The sequence below is a fragment of the Amborella trichopoda genome, chromosome 8, assembly GCF_054954075.1.
Source record: "Amborella trichopoda isolate Santa Cruz 75 chromosome 8, AtrichopodaSantaCruz75HAP2 v2.0, whole genome shotgun sequence".
NCBI lineage: Eukaryota > Viridiplantae > Streptophyta > Magnoliopsida > Amborellales > Amborellaceae > Amborella > Amborella trichopoda.
The window spans coordinates 24,827,486-24,848,477 of record NC_142343.1 but is presented as its reverse complement, the minus strand read 5'-3'; the positions used below and the strand labels follow the sequence as shown (position 1 = coordinate 24,848,477).

The following is a 20,992-nucleotide window of genomic DNA, read 5'->3' as shown; positions in this document are numbered from 1 at the left end:
CTTTGTCGAAGCCGAATCTCTTCACCAATCAAAAATAAAAACAAGCAGGAAGAGAACAAAGAAAACAGAATATACCATAAATTAAATAGATTAACCTGCTCATCTGGCGATCCAAAAGATAGGCATTCAACAAGAAGTGGAACTACTCCAGCTTGGACTGCTGTTTCCACAGGAGGTACTGTAGACTTGGACAATAAGCATCTTAAAGTACGAAGCACCTCCAATTTCTTCCTCAAAGCATCTTTTCCCCTGTCCAACAACACCAGAAAGGATAGATGATGACTTCTTAATAGTTATTTCTCATGTAAAGTCAACCAAAGAGAACAAGTGAACCAAGGGCTAACCAATAAAAAGGGATTACATGTTCTTTTTAAAATTATACCTGTATGCTAAACATCCATGAATGTCAGTATACATATTTTTCATCCAAGCCTCTTTAAGGGTATGTTCATACCACTTCAAACCATGGTTCAGAGGACCAAAACATAGATGACAACAACACAAGCAGTTAACCAAATAGGGCATGTGCAGATGCCTGTGTTAGATGAAGCATCAGCTGTGTGTAGAAGGCCTAACTATGGATGAAAAAAAAGAGGTCTTACCCCCTTCTTCATCCATGAAAGGCTCGCAATGTTCGGTGCTCCATCTTGCTATGTCACCGAACTCTCTTTAAGAACTTCTCTCTCCAGCTCAGAGCTCTCTCTCTAACACAGAACACTCTCCCTGGTTCTCTCTCTCTCTCTCTCTCTCTCTCTCTCTCTCTCACACACACACACACACACACGCACGTCTCTTTGTAAGAAGAGGATGCAATCACAATAGGAAGCCCCAGTGGACTAGGGGATTCCATAGTATTGAGAGAAAATTGAAGGGGAGAGAAAGCAAAAGAGTATCTTTTGAATAAAGAATTGGAGCACAAAAGGGCAAGCAGCCAAGTCCTCTTCTAGTCATCAATATCTTTACCCTCGGTCCAGCCATGAGAATGAAAAGAGACCGAAACATCTCGTCGAGTTAAAAGGCAGGCCCTTATCAAAGCATCCAAGTCCTCTTTCAGCTGGTCCTCTGAGCCAAAGAATCCAAGTCCTCTTTCAGCTGGTCCTCTAAGCCATGAGTGCTCATTTCTTCTTCTTCTTAGTTTCTATAGTAAAAAGGCACCATTTTTTATAGACTCCATAAAAATCAGGGAACGAAAGCTTGAATTTGGGCGAGAGTATTTTCTATTTAGCAGAGAAGAGAGAACGATGCCCAAAGAAAGTAGCAAAGACGAGAGAAGGGGGCGGGGGCGGGGGCGGGGGCGGGGCCGGGGGCGGGGGCTGGGGCTGTGGCAGGTGCGGGACATTGCGGGCATGGGAAGAAAAGAGAGGGGGCTTGTAATTGGGGATTTTAACAGTAAGCTTGGTCCCATGTTTAGGGTTACGAAAAAGGAATGGGAAATTGAAGTTAGGAATTCAACTCCCATTTTTCGAGATGGAGTCAATTTTCTATCTCTGAACCACAAGCTTGAAAGTTGTGGCTATGTGGAACTTAAGGTATTAAATTCAGAATTTTCCTTTTACTTTTATTCCAAGTACCTGAATTCCAGGTACATGTGCCGCAATATATTCCTGAAAAATTAAAACAATGTCCTAAATACAACCTAGGATCTTTATTTTTACTGCCAAGAGAAATAGAAACTATCCAGGAACTTTAAACTAGCTTTTATAACAATTTTTAACACAATATAAGTTCCTGGAAAATTATAGAAAAATAGAAAATAAAACTGAAAATAAATAAAAACTAATGGGAATACTTACTGAAAGATGCATGAACTTACCCAATCAGGAATTGGTACACCCCACACCCGATTCCCTAACTAGTGACGCACCTTTCTTCCTTAAGATGTTGCTGGAAATTCTAAGATAGGGAAGCTTTGTAGACAATCCTTCTTCCTCTAGGGTTTTAGAGAGCTCAAGAACAATATAGGGTTTATGAAAACCCTATGGGAACAAAAGAGGCTGATCTTGGAAGTTCATCTCTCTAGGCTAGGCTTCTCTCTTCTTTCTTCAAAAAAAATAAAGCAAACCTTTTATCTAGGGTTTCTCCTAGAATAGGCCACCTCTAATTTTTCTTTCAAGACAAAAATATACAGGAGGGAGAGAGAGATGGCATGTCTCTCTTTTGGTTAAGAGAGAGAGAGATGTCGTGCCTCTCTTTAGGTTAAGAGAGATGGAGAGATGGCATGGTAAAATAAAAGAGAGAGAGAGAGAGAGAAACTTTTTGGTATGGAGAGGAGAGAGATCCCCTCAGATTTGGCGCGTGAGAGAGAAAAGAGACCCCCCCCTCAATTTGGTGCGTGAGGGAGCGAGAGGGATCTCCCCCCAAATTAGGTGTGTGAGGGAGAGAGAGAGAGAGAGAGAGAGAGAGAGATCTGCCCCCAAATTTGGTGCATGAGAGACAGAAGAGACCCCCTTCAATATTAGTGCGTGAGGGAGAGAGAGATCCCCAATAATTACTGCGTGAGGGAGAGAGATCTCTTGGGAGAAAAAGGAAAATCATGTGATTGGATCTCAAATAGGTTCAAACTAGGTCTTTAAATAGAAAGAAATCCAGAGATAACCTATCTTCTAGTTTGAATAGGATTTGCCTTATCTAATTTCTAGCTACACCTTTTTAGGATAAATAGGAAATCTGTGGGGTGAGATTAATTAGAGTCATACATCCCAAAAATCACCCATCATGATTTTGGGTAGAAAGATTAGGAACATTGTGCCCTTACACTATGACCCAATCCATTCCTATTTAAAATAAATCCAATCAAATTTAAACTTTATCCTTTTAAAATTTGAAATCAATCTTAAATATTTTCTAGGAAAATATTATCTAGATTTCCCACAATATTTGGGAAATCAAATCTAAATTAAATGAATAGGATTTCCCATAATATTTGAATCAAATATCAAATCTTATTTGAAACAATAAGATTTCCAGTTATATTTAAAACAAATATCAAATCAATGGGGCGTGCCCCCTTTCCCTTCATAAAGTGGCGTGGCCCCCTTTAGTTAACAAAAAGGTATTTTAAGAAAAATGCGGCGTCCCCCTATTTTCCTAAAACAGGTGCCGTGGAGCCACATAAAGCTTGACAATAAATATTTTGGGCGTGGCCCACACCAAAAATATAAGGCGTGCCCTTTATGCAAAAAGGATAATTTAGGGCGTGATCCTAGGGTGGCACGTGGTCCCACATGTGGTATAAAGTTCTAAAATTTTCAAAAATACCCTTTTTCAAAAATTAGCAGAAATAATATTTTAAAATTCTAAAAAGAATATTTAAAAATCAAAGAAACATTTATATATCAAAATAAAATATACTACGAGTAGACTGGTACCAATGGGTCAAGACTGGTACCAATGGGTCAAAATAAGTGATACTAAGGGCACTCCACTCGCCCCATAAACCATAATCTACAAGTGCTCTCTTATCCAACCCAACAAAATCTCATGACCCACAATCTCTTTACAGGGCTCATGATTGGCTTGTCAAAGTTAGATAATAAAATAGTAAGACTATGATCCTGAAATGTGGATTACAGTTCCCTCCTTTATAAGCAAGTTTAGAACTTATCACTACAGTGCAAAAGGGGGCTCTCTCAATACAAATGTACACATGTCCCTCTAAAAGGGTTGTTTCCCACGCGGCTATCATATGTACATGTTGTGTGGAAGTTTGTTGAGGATTTGGCCCTTGCTCTCACAGGTCTACAACCGCACACAGGAGACCACACAGTTCTCCTGGCCTACAAACATGATCTTTGGGCATCTCTCCGACCTCAACAAGGGATGACCCACTGCAAACTCTCCTCGGTAGTGCCACACACCCAAGGCCAAGGGTTTTGGACATGATCAGGGCCATAAACCGCCCAACCCATGGTCAGTCAACATACATACTCCCACTGAAGTGCATATTCCACTATATATATCATTTTTACAAGCTCTCTAGGCCTTTAAAGGCCACAAAACCCAACAAGCTTCCAGCAGCCTGATTTCTTCAATTTACCCAAATCATAAACCTTCAATTCTTATCTATTCTCATCCCAGTTTTGTCGTGACTTTCCCTGACATATTGTAGCCCTAAATCCATTTCTCCAGTGACTTTCCATAAATCGCATGAAATTAGACCTAGAAATTGCATGAAACTTAATTTTTTCTCTAAATGTTGGGCAACAACTTTTATTGATAGATTCATTACAACCCTCTCAGTGATAGAGACTGATAGAGAGCGAAAAAGAGGGTTTCCCTTGGTGGGGGGATGGGGGAGAGAGAGAGATACGAAAAGGGGGGAGAGAGAAGACTTTGGGAGAGAGGGCTCATCACCATGCCAAAATGGAAGCCAAACAACACTCAACCACAATCAACCATGGCTCCCTACAATTTAAAAAAAATGTGGATTCATTTTCACCTTTAGCCAAACATGCACTTAGTTCATGTGAAAGTGCTAGAGATGCAGTTTTTTGGCTACCGGGGATAAATGCATACCAACAAACAAGAGATCATTTCTGAAAAGGGAAAGCAAGATCTCACAACATTATTGTTTGGATGCATGCCCTCATATGCAAGAGATCAATCAAAAATCAATCATTTGTTACAAAATGATTCTTTTCATTTCACTCTTTTGAATTAATGATTATTTATTTGGCATTTGGCTCAAAACACCACCAAAAAGTCCCATCTCAATCTGTGGTGAAAACCTTCGATTATCTTTGTTAGGGGGGCGGGGCTTATAGAGAATTCATAGAGTTCCATAAATATGGTTTTGGCATTTCAGAACAAATTACACAAATGAAATTCATTTCATAAATCAACATTATTACAGGTTAAGTCAAAGGTTCAAATGATCCAAACACAATTGGGTTAACAAAAGAAACACCTTGACTATAAATATATAATACATAATAATAGACAAATACAACTTTCAACATTTAACACGCACACAAAGACATATCTCCCAACATATTACTCATATAAAATTTTTACTTCCAGGCTGTAGGACTTCCCCATCATAAGAAATAAGGCAGCTTGTACATCAGAAAAAAAATACTACTTTGTTCCACGCAATCATGATAAATGTTGATATCACTTGTAACGTTTAGAGGCTCTATATAACAACTTAGCGACTTATCCTTCTAAGGTTTCCTTTATTTCTGAACAGTCTTGTTCATGTTCAACTGCTTCTCCACAGAAGCCATACAGGAATTTACCTCAACATCATTGAGCTTGGGGTGGCTCTCCTACAATGCTTATAAAGTAGGTATGTTGATTGTCAATTTTGTCACTCCAGTAAAATCTACTGCATTTTTTGCATTTATACTCATTGTCTTTATATAAACTTATTCATCTGTTGCAAAAATAAACTATGATTATTTATATAAAATTTTAGTAATTGCAAGTGCATGCCATATAAAAAACAACTCTAATATATAGTTCATTAAATCATTTAAAGTTCAAAAATCCAGACGCAGTAAGAAAAATTTACAACTTGCAAATGGAAATACAATGTGTACAACCACATGCTACACGGCAGTGACAACTGTCACCTCATTCAAGCGAGTTTTACATCCTTTAAGGTCTCATATAATTCATCTACAAATCAAAACAACCTCAAAGTCATATTTTACTCCCGTAACGAGCCTTAAAATTAAATATGCTAGACATTCCTAGATCAGATATGACAAAAACAATCAGGTTATATGCCATGTCTGCAGCTAAAAGAGGCTCCCATAAGGGAATTTTATACAAATCCCCTCCATTTTCAAGTACAGAAAAATCAAATATGCTATTCCTGTCCAAATCCAGATACAAACATTCTCCACGGTGCTCTGAAAAACCCCCAAAGTGTTTAATGTCACCGACATTACAGAATGATGGCAAACGAGTACAAACAATTTTATTTTTTTTTGAATGTTCACATTTGTATTAATGAAAAGGAATTACAGTGTAGATCATGTGTATATAAACACATATACAAACTTTGGCATACCTGCTTAGCAGGAGCCATTTACAATGCCCAACAGGGATCAAAAAAAGAAAAACTCAAAAAAACCTCAAAAAAGTGACACTGATAAGGAGGAAGGGAAAAACATCTAAACATCGAGAGAGATGTTGAGGCGAGCACTATCCCTAGCTAAAATATCAGCAGCAGATGACATGAAGTTCATAGAAAATGGTCCAGGGTCTCCAAGGGCAGGGAGCACGACCAGAGGCCCAAGAAATCACATTAATAGAATCTCCTTCAACGACCAAATCCAGGTTCCAGAGGGATGCCTTTGAGCAAAGCCAAAGCCTCTGCGACTGTAGAATCCGAGACCCCGATGGAGGAAGACAATTGGAGGAGAGTGGTGCCATTTGAGTTTCTAAAAAGGCCTCCAATGCTGGAGGGACCGGGGTTGCCGAGGGAACAACCATCGAAGTTCAACTTAAGGTAGCCATCTTCAGGAGGCCTCCACAGAGTGGATCGAGATATCCTCTGAGCCCCAAAGAAAACGAGATTATGCCAACTGCAAAAGAGATCAGAAGAGCAGTAGATAGAGAGGGTGCTGTGGTTTCTACTCCAAAAGGACACTAGTGTGCGAAATTTCTCAATCAACCTTTTCCCCCCTAAAGATACATCTATTTCTTTCGAGCCATAAGGTTCAAAGGACATCTGAGATAGAAGTCCTTCACAAGAAAATGCCGGAGTTAATCCAAGGTGTGTGTAGGAAAAAAGTAAATAGCTTAGGGATGGACTGTGGGGTAACTCATGTCCAATTGAAAAGATGAAGAACATATGAGCAAAAAGCGATGGCAGTGTCACCGTGAATAAAAAAGTGTGCATTGGATTCTTCAGCCCTCAAACATAGCACACATCTATTCGATAGGAAAATTCATCTCTTTTGGAGATTATCTAAAGTAAGAGCTCTTTTATGCAAAGTGATCCAATTGAAAAATTGGATCTTGGGTAGAATAGAAGAGAACCATGCTTTGGCAGCAATTGATGGGTTAACAGCAGGGGGGTAAATTGAGGAGTGGACAGAATGGTAAAAAGATGCCACAGTAAAAATCCCAGTATCATCCCCTTTAGTGGGATAAAAGTTTGTGCAAGGCTAGCGGATAGAGCCTAAAAATCAATGATCTCGTCATCAGTGAGAAACCTTCTGACATTTGGTTCCAAGATGTTGAGGACCCAGTAGTAGCGAAACTGTTGGCTACTGTGACATGAGGCTCTGCTGCGATTATGAAGAGAGACGGGAACTGGTCCTTCAGGGGGTATTCTCCTATCCAAACGTCTAACCAGAAGAGGACTCGATTACCCACTCTTCAACGAAATCGCAACCTCTCTAAAAAGAGACCGCGGCATCGCAGAATGGATCTCCAAAAGCCAGATAGCGCACAGATTGTACTGCAGGATGGGATCCACGCATGGTCATCACAGCCATATTTGTGGGCGATCACTTCTCTCCAGAGATGAGATGATTGGGTGGCAAAGCGCCACCACCATTTGCCAAGATAAGCAAGGTTTGTGGATTTAAGATTTTGGATACCGAGACCGCATTGGGCCTTAAGAGTGCAAACTTTTGCCCAAGAGACGAGGTGAAATTTATGGGCTCCCTCACCTAACCATAAGAAGTTTCTCATGAGTCTCTCCAGCCTTGCTTGGACAGATGCAGGCATACGAAAAAGAGACATAGGAAGAGAGGGATGCTAGCAAGGGTGGCTTTTATGAGGATTAATCTGCCAGCCGAAGAGAGGAATCTTCCTTGCCATCCAGCAAGCCTGTTATCGAACCTGTCAATGACAAGGCTCCACTGGTCTAGCTTTGGAAGGCCAAGACAAAGGGGAAGGCCCAAGTAAGACAAAGGTAAGTCGTCAACTGCACAACCCCACTGATTGGCCAAACTTTGGACCAAGGAAATGTCTAGGCAAACACCCATCATTTAGTCATTGCCATATTAACTTTGAAACCAGTGGCAAACTCGAAACACCAAAGAACCAAGAGAAAAAGTGTCGCTTGTTGGTGGGAGGCATTGCAGAATAGGAGGGAGTCATCGGCGTATTGAAAAGTGAGAAATTATTGGGCCAGATCTACCAATTTGAAAGCCTGAGTGGCGGCGCGAGATGTACACTCTCGACATGTTGACACTAAAAACCTCCGCTATTATGGAAAACAAAAAAGGTGATAGGGATCACCTTGTCTAAGGCCTTGGGAGGCACAATAGAAGCCTTTATGATGCAAATCGCATCTGGGATGTTCAAGAATAGGGCTAATTAGAATTTTATTGTAATTTATTATATTTTATTTTTATACGGGGCATGGGTCTAATTTCTTTATTTTAGTGGTTGAATTGTGATTCAAGGCATGAGGGGTAAAAGGGGTATTTAGTTAGGATTTAGTTAGTTGCTATTTTTATGGGTGAGTTGTTTCCTTAATGGGGACGTGTGGGTATGGAGGAGTAGATGAGGATGAAAAGTGAGAACTAAAAAGAAACTCTTATTTTCATGGGGGCTAAGATTTAAAGAGAGATTTTTTTATAGAGGAGATCTAGGTGACAAGGAGAGATTGAGGTAGAGATATTTGCTTGAAAATAGGATATAGGGGAGAGAAGATAGGAAAGTGTGGCAAAGGGGGATTTACATGACTTTGGTAGAGATATTCATGGGAAATTAGGTGAGGAGAGAGTGTGTTTAACGAGAGAGAGAGAGACATGGGCAGTAAAGAGAGAGACGTGGGTTGTAGAGAGAGAGAGGCGTGGGTTGTAGAGAGATTTACTTTTAGTTTTTTTATTTTGTATTTAAGAGGGGTGACGTCTCAATTAGAGGGGACTTGGATATTTTTGTAGAAAGTTTTAGATGAATGAAGAAAAGAGAGCTTCTTCTTCCCAGGCTTGATTTACAACCATCTCACTTTCGCCATAGTTACTGAATTTTATTGGTTTTAAGGTTGAAAGAAGGCTAGATTTAATTTCCCGGACTCGTTTTGCATCATTTGGTATCAGAGCATGGTTCGAAGAGGGTTAGCGACTGAGATGGCTGGTCATGGAGGTCACAACCAGAAGAATGCCGAGCATGACCAATATACAAGAAAATCGACAACTTGACGGGGATGGTTGAAAAGTTGTTGCAAAAAGAAAGATTGCATCATCACAAGATGAGATTTACGATATTAAATCCATATTGTGCGAGTTCTAGTGGAGATCAGCGTAACTCAGAGCACGAGTCTGAGTGGGAACGGCCTGATGTTATGCTTGATCGCACTTATGGGTTCGATGCACGATGGTATCGACGGGAGCATGAATGTAAAGAAAGGTTGAGTAACCGACAACCTCAAAACCGATGTGATTGGCATCGGAGAGTAAACCGAAATCAGTGTAAAGACGAGTAGAGAAAGAATTTTACCACATCCAAATCCACCCCTGGAGCAGGATCACCCAGGCTAAGAAAATGATACCTCCAACCAGGGGAGTTGCATCCCAACAACGAAACTGCGACCTGAGCATCACATAATTAAACAGAAAAAGGTATGTGACGCTCAAAAAAATTCCTAAATTTTCACTAGAGAGGTTGATGCATTGAAAGACACAAAAAATCCTAAATCTAATGAGAAAATAGTAGATGTAATTGAAGATCAATCTGCTGAAAAAGAACAGATAATTGGGGATAAGCCTAGCATTTTTATTGATGAAAGTATGGAGAATTCTAAATCTGATAATGAAGAAATTCACAATTGCATCAATCAGAGGGAAAAGTTAAGTTTTAACATTATTTTTGTTGAAGACAACGTTGAATCTCCAAGTGCTCACTCCTAATGAACAAGGAAGAGCAACCCATCACTGTAATCAAAGGGAATTTGGGATTGGCTTCTAATCAAAGCAAAGTGTTGATGGTTAGACATGAACCATCTTTGTTGTCATTGGGTGAGGAGATTCCACCTAAGTCTTCCAAGAAGAAGGTGTGGCTCTACTCTCAATACGACAACATACAGAGGAAATTGATGTTGAAGACAGTGCTAGTAAGGATATTGTTTCTCTAAATATCTTTTCTGATTCTGAGAGGCCATGGGAGATGCACACCAAGGAACCAAAGTTGTTTCAGCTTGGTTTCTTAAGAATATCTTTGACATAAGTAATGTCCACCTTGATGTTGATAATGATGTCCTCAATGCTGAAAGAAAGGCTAAGTTATTTTTTTGTTATGAGCGAAAGATTCCGATCTCAACCATGTATTTTGTATTGAAAGAAACTATGAGTTGAACATAGGACTTATCTTAGTTCATTTCAAAATTCATGGTCGAATTTTCTTAGGTTTCTCTGATAATGGGTTACAACTTTTGAGGAAAATGGAGGCTCATGGTTTTCGGCTTCGTATTCCACTATTAGTGGTGTTTACATATTTGATTGGCGCAACAGAGATATGGAGAGTATAAGAGCCATTATGCAAAATTCATACTAAAGTTTTGAGGTCTACACTCATTAGTGGCCCTTGCAATGCCACTATACTTTTATCGCCACATTGCAAAGTTATTGAGCTCATTACTGCAAACTTAATGCTTGATTTCATAAATTTCAAAGGTAATGATTTTTTTGAGATAGTTTTGATCAAAGCTCTCAAAGAAGGTATGGGCCACGACATCTTGAATTTCTTTCTTTTTGTACTTTGTCGTGATTTTAAACCATATGATTTTGCCCTCACTGTTGTTAACAGTGCATGCATGTGCTTGAACTCGAGAGATCCAGCATTGAGAGTTCAAGTTTATGGAGGAAGAGATCTGATTTTTGTTTTAAATTTGATGGGTTTACACTTGACATTGAGTGGGCCAACTTTTTCTAACGCCTTGTCGGCATCCACAACTCTTACCATTCTTGAACATATAAAACAAGCCCATGCTTTCATGTTAAATTTGAGACCTCAAGCGGGGTTTGAATCTGATAAGGAAGACAAGCATGTAGGCATAAACCTCAGTTGTAGTTTCATTGATATTTTGCACTTGACTTTCAATGGTGAGTCCATATCTTTCTTCCCTGCACTCAAAGGAAGTAATCAACTGGGCCTTGAAGCAGTCATGGAAATTGCCAAGTTCTTGGGCCCACAAGATGAAGTATGTATCAAGCTTGGTAATGTTTGGGGCTATGCAATAGCAGTATTGCCATTAGCTATGCAGATACTTGTCAAACATGAACCTCACTTCCTGGATGATTTTTGGGAATCAATAAAGTTTAACTTATACTGAAATCATGGAGTCAGTTGGTATTTGCTTATTTTCAGGGCAATTCTTTCAAGATCAGATATGGGAGAAAGCTTCTTCGATCGGGAATCAAAGTTCTTTGGTGGGAACTAATTCTTCTTCTTCATCAAGGGTCGTCAATTTTAAACTCTCAGTCAGTAATGCCTTGTTCACCATATGTGTCGAATGTATGACCATTGGGAGTGCATACTAATTGTTCCACCTCATGCCTCACAAAGAACATCAACGTAGAGATGTTGGACTTCACCATTAGCTAAAGGAAGTCGATGATGCCACAACAAAAACTCAAGGCAACATTTTTTCCAACCCGAGGAGTATGATACAAATTGCATCTGGGATGTTCAAGAATAGGGTTAATTAGAATTTTATTGTAATTTATTTAATTTTATTTTTATAGGGGATATGGGGGTAATTTCTTTAGTTTAGTGGTTGAATTGTGACTTAAGGCATGAGGGATAAAAGGGGCATTTAGCTAGAATTTAGCTAGCTGCTATTTTTATGGGTGAGTTATTTCCTTAATGGGACATGTGGGTATCGAGGAGTAGATGAGGATGGGAAGTGAGAGCTAAAGGGAAACTCCTATTTTCATGGGGATTAAGATTGAAAGAGATTTTTTATGGAGGGGATCTACGTGACAAGGAGACATGGAGGTAGAGATATTTCATTGAAAAGAGGATCTATGAGAGAAAAGATAGGTAAGTATGGAAAAAGGGGATTTACATGACTTTGGGAGAGATATTCATGGGAAGTTATGTGAGGAGAGATAATTTGTTTAACAAAAGAGAGAGAGATGTGGGTTGTAGAGAGAGATTTTCTTTTAGTTTTTTTATTTTTATATTTAAGAGGGGTGACATCCCAATTAGAGGGGACTTGGATATTTTTGTAGGGAGTTTTTTATGAATGAAGAAAAGAGAGCTTCTTCTTCCCATGGCTTGATTTACAGCCACCTTATTTTCTCCACAGTTGCTGAATTTTATTGGTTTTAAAATCAAAAGAATGCCGGATTTAATTTCTCGGACTCCTTTTGCATCACTTTAGGAGACCATTTATAAGCACCTAGAAATATGGGTTTGCAATACAACCTTGAATCCATTTCCTCCAAGTCGTGCCAAAACCCATTCTATTGAGGGTCTCATCAAGGATTTACCAGTCTACATGATCATACGCTTTCTCCCTATCGATTTTGATCACGAGACCAGGAGTTTTGGAGATGTGGTGAGCATGGATACACTCAAGGGCTATTACAGCCCCATCCAAGATTTGTCAATCTTTGACGAAAGCCCCTTGGGTCAGAGACAGAGCCCAATGGAGGACAAATCTAAGGTGAGAGGTAAGGACTTTGGTCAGGATCTTGTAAGAACTGTTAATCAAACTTATGGGTCTGAAATCTTTTAATTCTTCTGCTCCCTCAACCTTAGCAAATGAAGCGATGAAAATTGCATTCATCCCTCGGTGGATGGTTCCTCGAGAGTAGAACTCCTCAAAAAAGGCCATGATATCAAGCCTCATTGTGGTCCAAAATGATTTGAAATGGGCAACGGGGAATCTGTCTGGGCCCGGGGCCTGGTCAGAGCTAAGGTCACGATGGCTTGAGTTATTTCATCCTCAGAGAACGGTTTTTCTAGCTATGCAACAGCACAAGGGTGGGCAGTGGGAGAAGGATAAGTCTTCTATGATGGGCCTTGGGCCCAGAGGAAAAGAGAGTAGAAAGCATTCCACTGCTGCCTTCTCTAGAAGTTGGGGTTCATGGACAGTTTGCCCTCCAACAATGAGATGGGAGATGGAATTTTCACATCTACGGTAGTTCGCAACTTTATGGAAATAAGCCATGTTGAGATCTCCAAGTTTGAGCCATTTCATCCTTGCTCTTTGAGACCAGTAGATTTCTTCCTTTTTTAGGATTAGAACTAGTTTCTATCTTGGTATTGGATCTAAGCTGAAATTCACTAGGTAGTAGAGGTATGCGTTCCTCAATGGAGTCCAAAGAACTGATGGTTTGAAGGAGGAAAGATTTCGGAGCTTTGAAATTAGCAGGTAACTGTGAGCTCCAAAGTTTTAGGGAATTCTTCAAAAGTTGGAGCTTCCTTTGAAGACGAAAACCAGCCCACCTGTGAACCAACGGGTGAAAGATTCCCACAAAGATCGAACAGTAAAGGTGAAATTTTTCTCTTCAAAAATGCCAATTTAAAGCATAACAGTTTAGGGCCTCTCTAGATAGCATGAGTGTCAAGAAGAATAGGACGGTGATCTGAGAGGTTGGTTTGGGTAGAACGAGGGAGTGAGTACCAGGAAATCTATTGTCCCATTTGACCGAGGTAAGGAAACGATCCAGTTTTGAAGGGGAGGGGGTTAGGGGAGCGGTTTGACCATGTGAATTCAGACCCTTCTAGGGGGATGTCAAGGAGATTATTGAGTGAAATGAAATCCGAAAAACTAACCATTGCAAGGGTGATATAGTAGTTAGAGTTCTCTCATGAGACCATCTTGTGATATTGAATTCCCCCCTACCTTCCCAGTGGCAGAGGCCAAAGTTGCAACTGCTGGAAGCTCACCCCAAAAAAGACTACGAAGGGAATCAGAGTTTGTGCCGTATACAATTGTGGCCTTCCATAAGAGGCCATCAAAGATTCTTAAGAGAACTCCAGTAACAGAGAAACACCCTATAGTGTGATGGACAAGGGAGAAAATTGAGGGGTCCCAGAGAAACCAAATGCCGCCCAAAGCGCCAAGGGCTTCAAGAGCGAGCCATTGAACTGGTCTATGGCCCCAAATTTGCCAAATAAAAAGGAGAGGGGGAGAGGGAAGTTTAGTTTCCACTAAACCGAGGAGTGAAGAGAAATTGGATGAGCATATATTGTAGACATCCGCTTGTCCGAGTGCTAAGACCACAGATGTTCCAAATTAGGACCTTCATGGTCCAGGGTCCAGTTTTTGGGGGGGACGTCTCGACGAGCATCTATGGTTTTGCCAAGCCAAGGGGTTGGAGGAAGCAGCAAGGAGGGTTGAGGACTCCCCTTTTCTCATAATTTATAAAACATTGTAGATTGGCGAGTTCACAATTACCTCGTTGGGGAGTCGCAGTAGCCTTGCCTTTAGAGTCCTTTGTTGCTTGGACAAGGAATGAGGATTTGAGGAAGGCCTCAAAAGCTTCTATCAGGCCCTTGTAGTTGAACCCCATAACTCTGTAAAGCAAATCGACGTTGCCTCGGGCTTTATCAAATTCATTAACAAAGATAGAGTCCACAGAAGCCCTTGAAAGGGAAGGAGATGAAACCTCTAACCAAGGAGGGGTAGGATGATCAGTCTGGGGCATAGGAGGGTAAGAAAAGAGGTGGGGTTGATGGGAATCCCTTTTGGGAACAGAAAGATACCCAGCCCAGTGGAGTTTGAGGGGGAGGAGAAGCATGTCAGCTTGAAACCGCAGATGCCAGAGGGTGAGGGGAGTGGTGGGATAGCGGAAGAGGGGGCTCCACTGGTACAAGAGAGAGGGACCAAGAGTGTGGATCAGCAAGCACATTGGATGCCTCAGTAGGACCAAGGAGTTCCAACGAAGGGTTAAACGATGGACCAGGGATAAGTGTTCTGTGAGGCGGATACGCCACTGGCATGGCTGGACAAGCCTGATGAGGGTCTGGCATAGAGGAGAGGTGAGGAGGAATTGACGAACCAGTACAGAGCTGTGTTGGTTGCAAGAGGTGGTTGAAGAAGAGGCTGTTGTAGATTTGAGAAAAGGGGGGGAGGTGGTGAGAGCCTTGGAGTGCCGGCATCAAAAGCCACCATGGCCAAAGAGAAGGGAGATGGCTCAGGGATCAAGGCCACGGAGAAGGTGGAGGTGGGCAGGATCATTGGCTGAGATGAACCCGAGGCATGCGGAGGAGACAGCATTGCTAGTTGGAGGGCGCATGGGGATTGAATCACGAGATAAAAGTTGAGTCTCCCCAGTGGATGAGAGAGACGGAATTAAGGGCGAAGGCAATTGATGGAGATAGAGAATGGGAAAAGGGCAGCGCTGACTAAGTCTTCTCGAGATGGGGCTTGGCTGCCACGTGGCCCGAGCAAGGTGTAGGGATGTCATTGGGTGTTGGAAAAAGAGGAAGAGATAGCGTGTTAAAAGGGCGAACCAAAGGGGAGACAGGTGTCAGCTGGGAGGGCAGCATGGCTGATTTTAAATAAGGGGGGGCTCCGTAGAAGCAATAGGGTGGGAGGGGCTGCCGTGAGATTGAAAGCTGGATGGAGATGGTGGGGGGTAGGTCAGGGATGCCTAGGATGGTTGGCATGTGGATACCGTCTACAAGAGACTACGGTCCACCCATTGAGGTGTATCCTCCCAGTTTGGCCCGCAAGATTAAGGATGGATTTAGGAACCTGAGGGGGGCGTGAAGATCCAGAACATGGCGAGGGTTTGACGAAGAAGCACAGGACCAGGCCAAGGGGACACAAAAAAAAAGGCCATCGACTTCAATCCACAGGGAGGGGGGTCCGGGGGAGGGGATAAGCTGGATGGTGCCAAGAGGGAGAGAGGGAGACGATTTCCAGTGTACCGAGACGCAATGTTTCAAAAAACGGTCTGCTCGTCGCCTAGGCGCCCTGAAGCAAAACACCGCACGACCAGACCCAGGCGGCCCAACACATGCGAATATACCTGGGTGGGTGCCCAGGTGAGCCAGGCAAGCGCCCAGGGTCGTAGGCCCTTTTTCATTTTTAAACTCACCCAAAAGGGCAAAAGGGGTAATTTTGACCCCCAAGATTGTACAAATACATTATGGGGGTTATTATTAACCCCCAAAGGGAAAACAAAAACCCTCAATCTGTATGTTAAACGTATTATAGAGAATTGAAAGTATTTTTTGTGGATTGAAAAAGTTTTTTTCTCATTGAAATTATTTTTAGGGTGCTATTGGTGGTATTAGAAGACCTTTGAGTTGATTAGTAGCTCGATTGCAAATATATGGAAATATCTTAAGAATTTGTACAACAGGACGCCCAAGGTTCTGGGCGCCTACCTGGGCACTGAGCGCCAGGCCGGCCGCCTAGCGTTTTTGAAACCTTGCTGAGATGAAGACCCTGCAAGAGTTGCCTACCTTCTTGAAGGTATCGATGTGCCAAGCTTGAAGAGGGATATTTGATACTTTAAGCCAAAGTTTTTGAGGTTGGGCAGCACCCATTTCTCTATGCCATCTCTAGAGGTGAATGCATGCACCTTTAAATTTAGGGTTGCAGTTATTGAGAGCTTTGAGGAGGTCTTTTTCAGAGTTGAAGGAGAAAAGAATATCTCCAGAAGATAATTTTCAACAAAAAAGATCAAAGATCGCCCAAATATCTTTACCCCAGACTTCCATGGCTTTGGTGTCATCTTTGAGAGGGAAAAACTGTCCTACTAGAGACAGGTTCATGGCTCTAACAATGTGAATCGAGTAGGGGCCCCCAACCGAAATGGAAAACGGAGCTGGGAGGCGAGTGGAGGGGTAGGGTAGATGAGGAGGAGGCGAGGGGGTGGGAATAGAGGGGGTCGGAGGGTGAGATGGGTGCAGAGAATGCAAGGCTAAGGGTGGTGGAGGTTTGCGAGAATGGGGATGCAGGCCACAGTGGTTGGGAGGAGGGATTAGGTGCGAATACTGATCATAGAAAGGGGGGAAAGAGGATTGAGGCATTGGTAGGTGGGATGTGGGAGGGGCAAGGCCAGGTTCGGAGGGGATAGATTGCTGGCCATGGTAGCGTCAATGACTGGGTGACCACAATGGGAGGTAGGATGAGGGCCGCACATTTTCAGCTTGATGATGCAGTTGATACAAACAATATTTTTCTCTAGTAAGTTCTAGTTTCTAAAGTACCCATAAGATTTCTAAGTTTGGGGGGAGCAGATACTATCGAACAACTGAGACAAAATCCCATCAAACCATGTGGCAGTTCCATTGTACATCATCTTTCCAAATTCAGCTCAAGTGTCGTTCCAATGGGCACATTGGTGACCACAAATTCAAGAATAAAATAAGTCTTAACAGTTTTTCAATGTGTATTAGAACGAAAACTATGTTCAGCAGTGAAGCATTTGATAGCAACATATTCCTACAATTTGCAATGAAACAAACAAAAAACACTAGCCGGCATCCAGAATGAACTTAATTGTCCAAGTGTTCAAAACTCCTCTCGATTTCTTATTAGCAATGGTAAGATGCAATTGTTTGCGATGTTTTGAATATAACAATCATGTTACTCAACAAAGCTCCCGCCTTTATCAAAAGAAAACCCCATCATGCATGTTACTGGTCATGACAAATTTCCATGGCAATGGAACAAACGATTCATTAATAAATGTCACAAAGGCATAGCATAGTCAATTATGACTTGGAAGGAACCTTTACCAGATGGTTATGTGCGAACTACCCCAAAAACTGCAACCATGAAACAAGTCATGGCAAGATCTTATCTAAGCAAAGATAAGTCTACTAACACATGATACCAGAAAAATCATACAGGCTTCACTTCAATATATAAGGGTCTGTTTCAATGTTGGACGGAAAAGGAGATATCATACTGAATACGAAGAGCAGACTTCAGTTCCCCCACAGTCTCATTTGTTTGAGCATCCAAAGCTGCCCCCTCTTCATCAAGAATCATACCTGCATCTACTTGATCTTCATTATCACCTACAACCCCATCTCTGCATAAGCGCTTCGTGCGTAATATAGCTTCTCTTCTTTCCTTCCCAATTGTTACCGCATGTTGCCGCCTCCTCTGTGCGGCAACTTTCCCAGCTAAAACCAAATACAAGTTATTTTCCAACGAAATCAGTAGCAGGAAACCAACATGAAACTATGCCAATAGAATCCACAGAATTATCAAAGTCACACACTTTCCCGATCTCTCTCTCTTGTCCTCTTTCTCTTTCTTTCTCTCACACCAAGCTTTTCTATAAGAGATGCCCTAGACACTTATTCTTAGCAATAAAAAAGACCATTTAGCATTCCTATCGGCGTTTAGCAATCATTTTTCAAGGAGATACAGGACCATTTGAAAACTGCCTGACCATTGGTCTAATTATGCCTATTAGAATGAGAAACTTCACCATAAGCCTGAGCCAAGTGGCCTACGCGTCACCTTTCTAAGGTAGTCTGTTCACTATTAGTAGCACTGTAATTATAGCAAGAATAGTTTTACTGTTCAGAAGTTTCAGAAAAGGCCTGCGTGTTAGCAGCACATTACTAAGACCCAAATTGACAGCTCATAGGCTCACTAGTTGAATCTCATGTCTCCATAAAAAAGGGGACACTTTTTTATTGGTTGAACCAACAGCTAAGAAACATCTGGTATTTAGCAGTTGCCAATTTCTTAAGAATATTATTTTTTATGCATGACAGCCTTCTCACAAGTTGTCTCATGATTTTCATCATGCATCTGAACATTGAATATAAGCCACTATGAAGGTTTTCAGCACATATGGATAAAACATTGTTCCCCCTTGTTTCCTCTCCGTCTCTCTCATATTGATTGTTTTTTCCAGTATAGAGCAATAACAAATGAAAACACAAGAAATTATCTTTTATTTGATCTTCAATTTCAGAATACGGTAATGCACTATTAGCAACTATGCCCTTGTCAACTATAAATACAGTAATAAAGTATTGCTCACATATACTCGTCAAAACATCACACAACATCTGTATTTATAATTAATAATTTGACCATATTCAATGTGATATCAAACTTGCAGCATGTAAAACTTGCAGCATGTCATTGTACAATAGATATTGTGCAGCGAAAAAAAGCAATAGATGAAAATCCTTTACGTGTTTTCATGTTGTTCGCAAAACAAAGAAAAATACTACATTATCTTGATATAGTTTAAGAAGGTATAGCCTTGAGGAAACTAGCCCCATTAACTAAGTAGTCTGGAATAAAAGATAGATGCCCATGTAAAAGAGCTCAAGAGCTTTCTAGCCCAACCTATTCAAGTTAGGGGACCAAATTCACTACATGTATCCTACTTTCTGTGACTGTTGGGCATGGCATTTTTCCTACATGATTTGGAGCAAATAAAACCCCAACACCAGCAACAATAAACAAACACACACACACACGCACACACACATGCATACGCACGCGCTCACACACACACACAATGGAACACATATTATATGAAAAAGTTAATATAAGATGCAACATTGTACTATAAAAGTCAGGTGCACCTCAAAAATCCAATACAAACAGTGTTCCGAAGTTGGAAAAACTTCCAATTGATCATCTCGACCTCGAGATGTACAGATATAAAGAACAAAAAGAATTACAAGTCCTAAAAATACTATAACAAGCTATTTGGACCGTCTATTTTCAAGAATTTCAAATGTTTATAGATCTGTTCACTCTGCACTACTTTTGGAATTTGAAATTTCATAATTAGGGGGGAACATGAATTTTCAAGCCTTCACAAAGTTTTCAACACCAAAGCTACACCTTCATGAAAAATTTTGAGGTGCGCCTTACTTAAGGTGGGCACTTTATACACGCTTCACCCATTATATATATATATATAATATAGGAAAAAGCTAACAATATCTGGACAGCTATAATGAATAGTAATATAGGTGGAATTCCAGCCATCAGATCTTCATCATGTGGTTCAGAATGTAGATCACTATATAAATTTTAATATTTTTTTCTAAAAATCGGATCCTAATGAAATTTTATACATGTGTACTAACATAAATAAGATCATAGTTTAGTTTTAGTATTCATATTCAGATTTCGGGACGAAAGAATTTGGATCGATCAATTCAATTATTTCGAAATGTTGCACCGGTTACCCACAAAAAAAGGAACAAGGCAGAAGAGATTAAGAATACTTATAATTGAAAATAGGTGGCGAAACGAGAGAGAAATTGGATGGTTATTTTATTGTAGATCCAATCGTTTGGTCATCAAGGAACAAAAACAAAGGAGAACATAAAAAGAAAGAAATGTTGATTGACAAAAGAAGAAGAATTTAGGGGATATGATCCATCTATATCTAAGGTTTGAATTCGAAATCTTGATCCTAGTCCTAAAACATAGGCCACACAATTAAAAAATATATAAAAAATATTTTCCAAAATATAAAATGACCAAAATACCCCTGAAAAATGGTGGGGCTAATTTGGTCATTTTAAATTATTGAAAATAATTTTTTTATATTTTTATATGGTGCGCAATAGTATTAGGTATATACACCCATAATTTCATCTAAATCAAATTTATAAAGAAAAATTAAAATTAAAATAGCGATATGTATTTTGAACCACTCGATGAAGATCTGACGGCTGGGATTCCACCTATATTGCTATTCACTATAGCTGCCCAGCTATTGTAAGGTTTACTCATATATATATATATATATATATATATATATATATATATATATATATATATATATATATATATATATGTATGTATGTATATTTATAATCCCTTTTCTCCCCTACCATAATTAACATTTCTTTTTCTGTAACTAAAATATCCTAATGTGCTTGGCTCTCCTGCTGACAAGTAACAAAATCCACACATCACAATAATGGAGGTAGAGTTAGGAGAGGAAGCTAAGTTGCATTACTCTCTCTCTCTCTCTCTCTCTCTCTCTCGGGAAGTTGGCTCTCTTATGCTAAGTAAAAGACGAAAAGTTGATGTTTTATGACGAAAAGTTGATCTTTTATTCTCCTCTATCTTCCTGCTTATTCATCTGCAACTTTCTCTCCAATGAATCCAAGA

General features: G+C 40.5%; 1 protein-coding gene across 19 annotated transcripts in view; it reads right to left on the bottom strand.

Moving 5' to 3' along the window:
* Nucleotides 1-20,992, bottom strand: part of LOC18427367 (importin subunit alpha-9) — a 66,162-nt gene that overhangs the window by 40,390 nt on the left and 4,780 nt on the right. For 8 of the 19 annotated variants that reach the window (XM_020663099.2, XM_006836419.4, XM_088874406.1 and 5 more), the window contains 2 exons: nucleotides 17,790-18,009; nucleotides 96-249 (listed from right to left, as the gene is read on the bottom strand). In XM_020663099.2, coding sequence (XP_020518758.1) covers nucleotides 96-249; nucleotides 17,790-18,009 — 374 coding nt within the window. Of the gene's footprint in view, nucleotides 1-75; nucleotides 250-17,789; nucleotides 18,010-20,992 lie in introns of all 19 variants that reach the window. The other 11 variants (XM_020663095.2, XM_088874399.1, XM_088874401.1 and 8 more) reach the window with 2 other exon arrangements.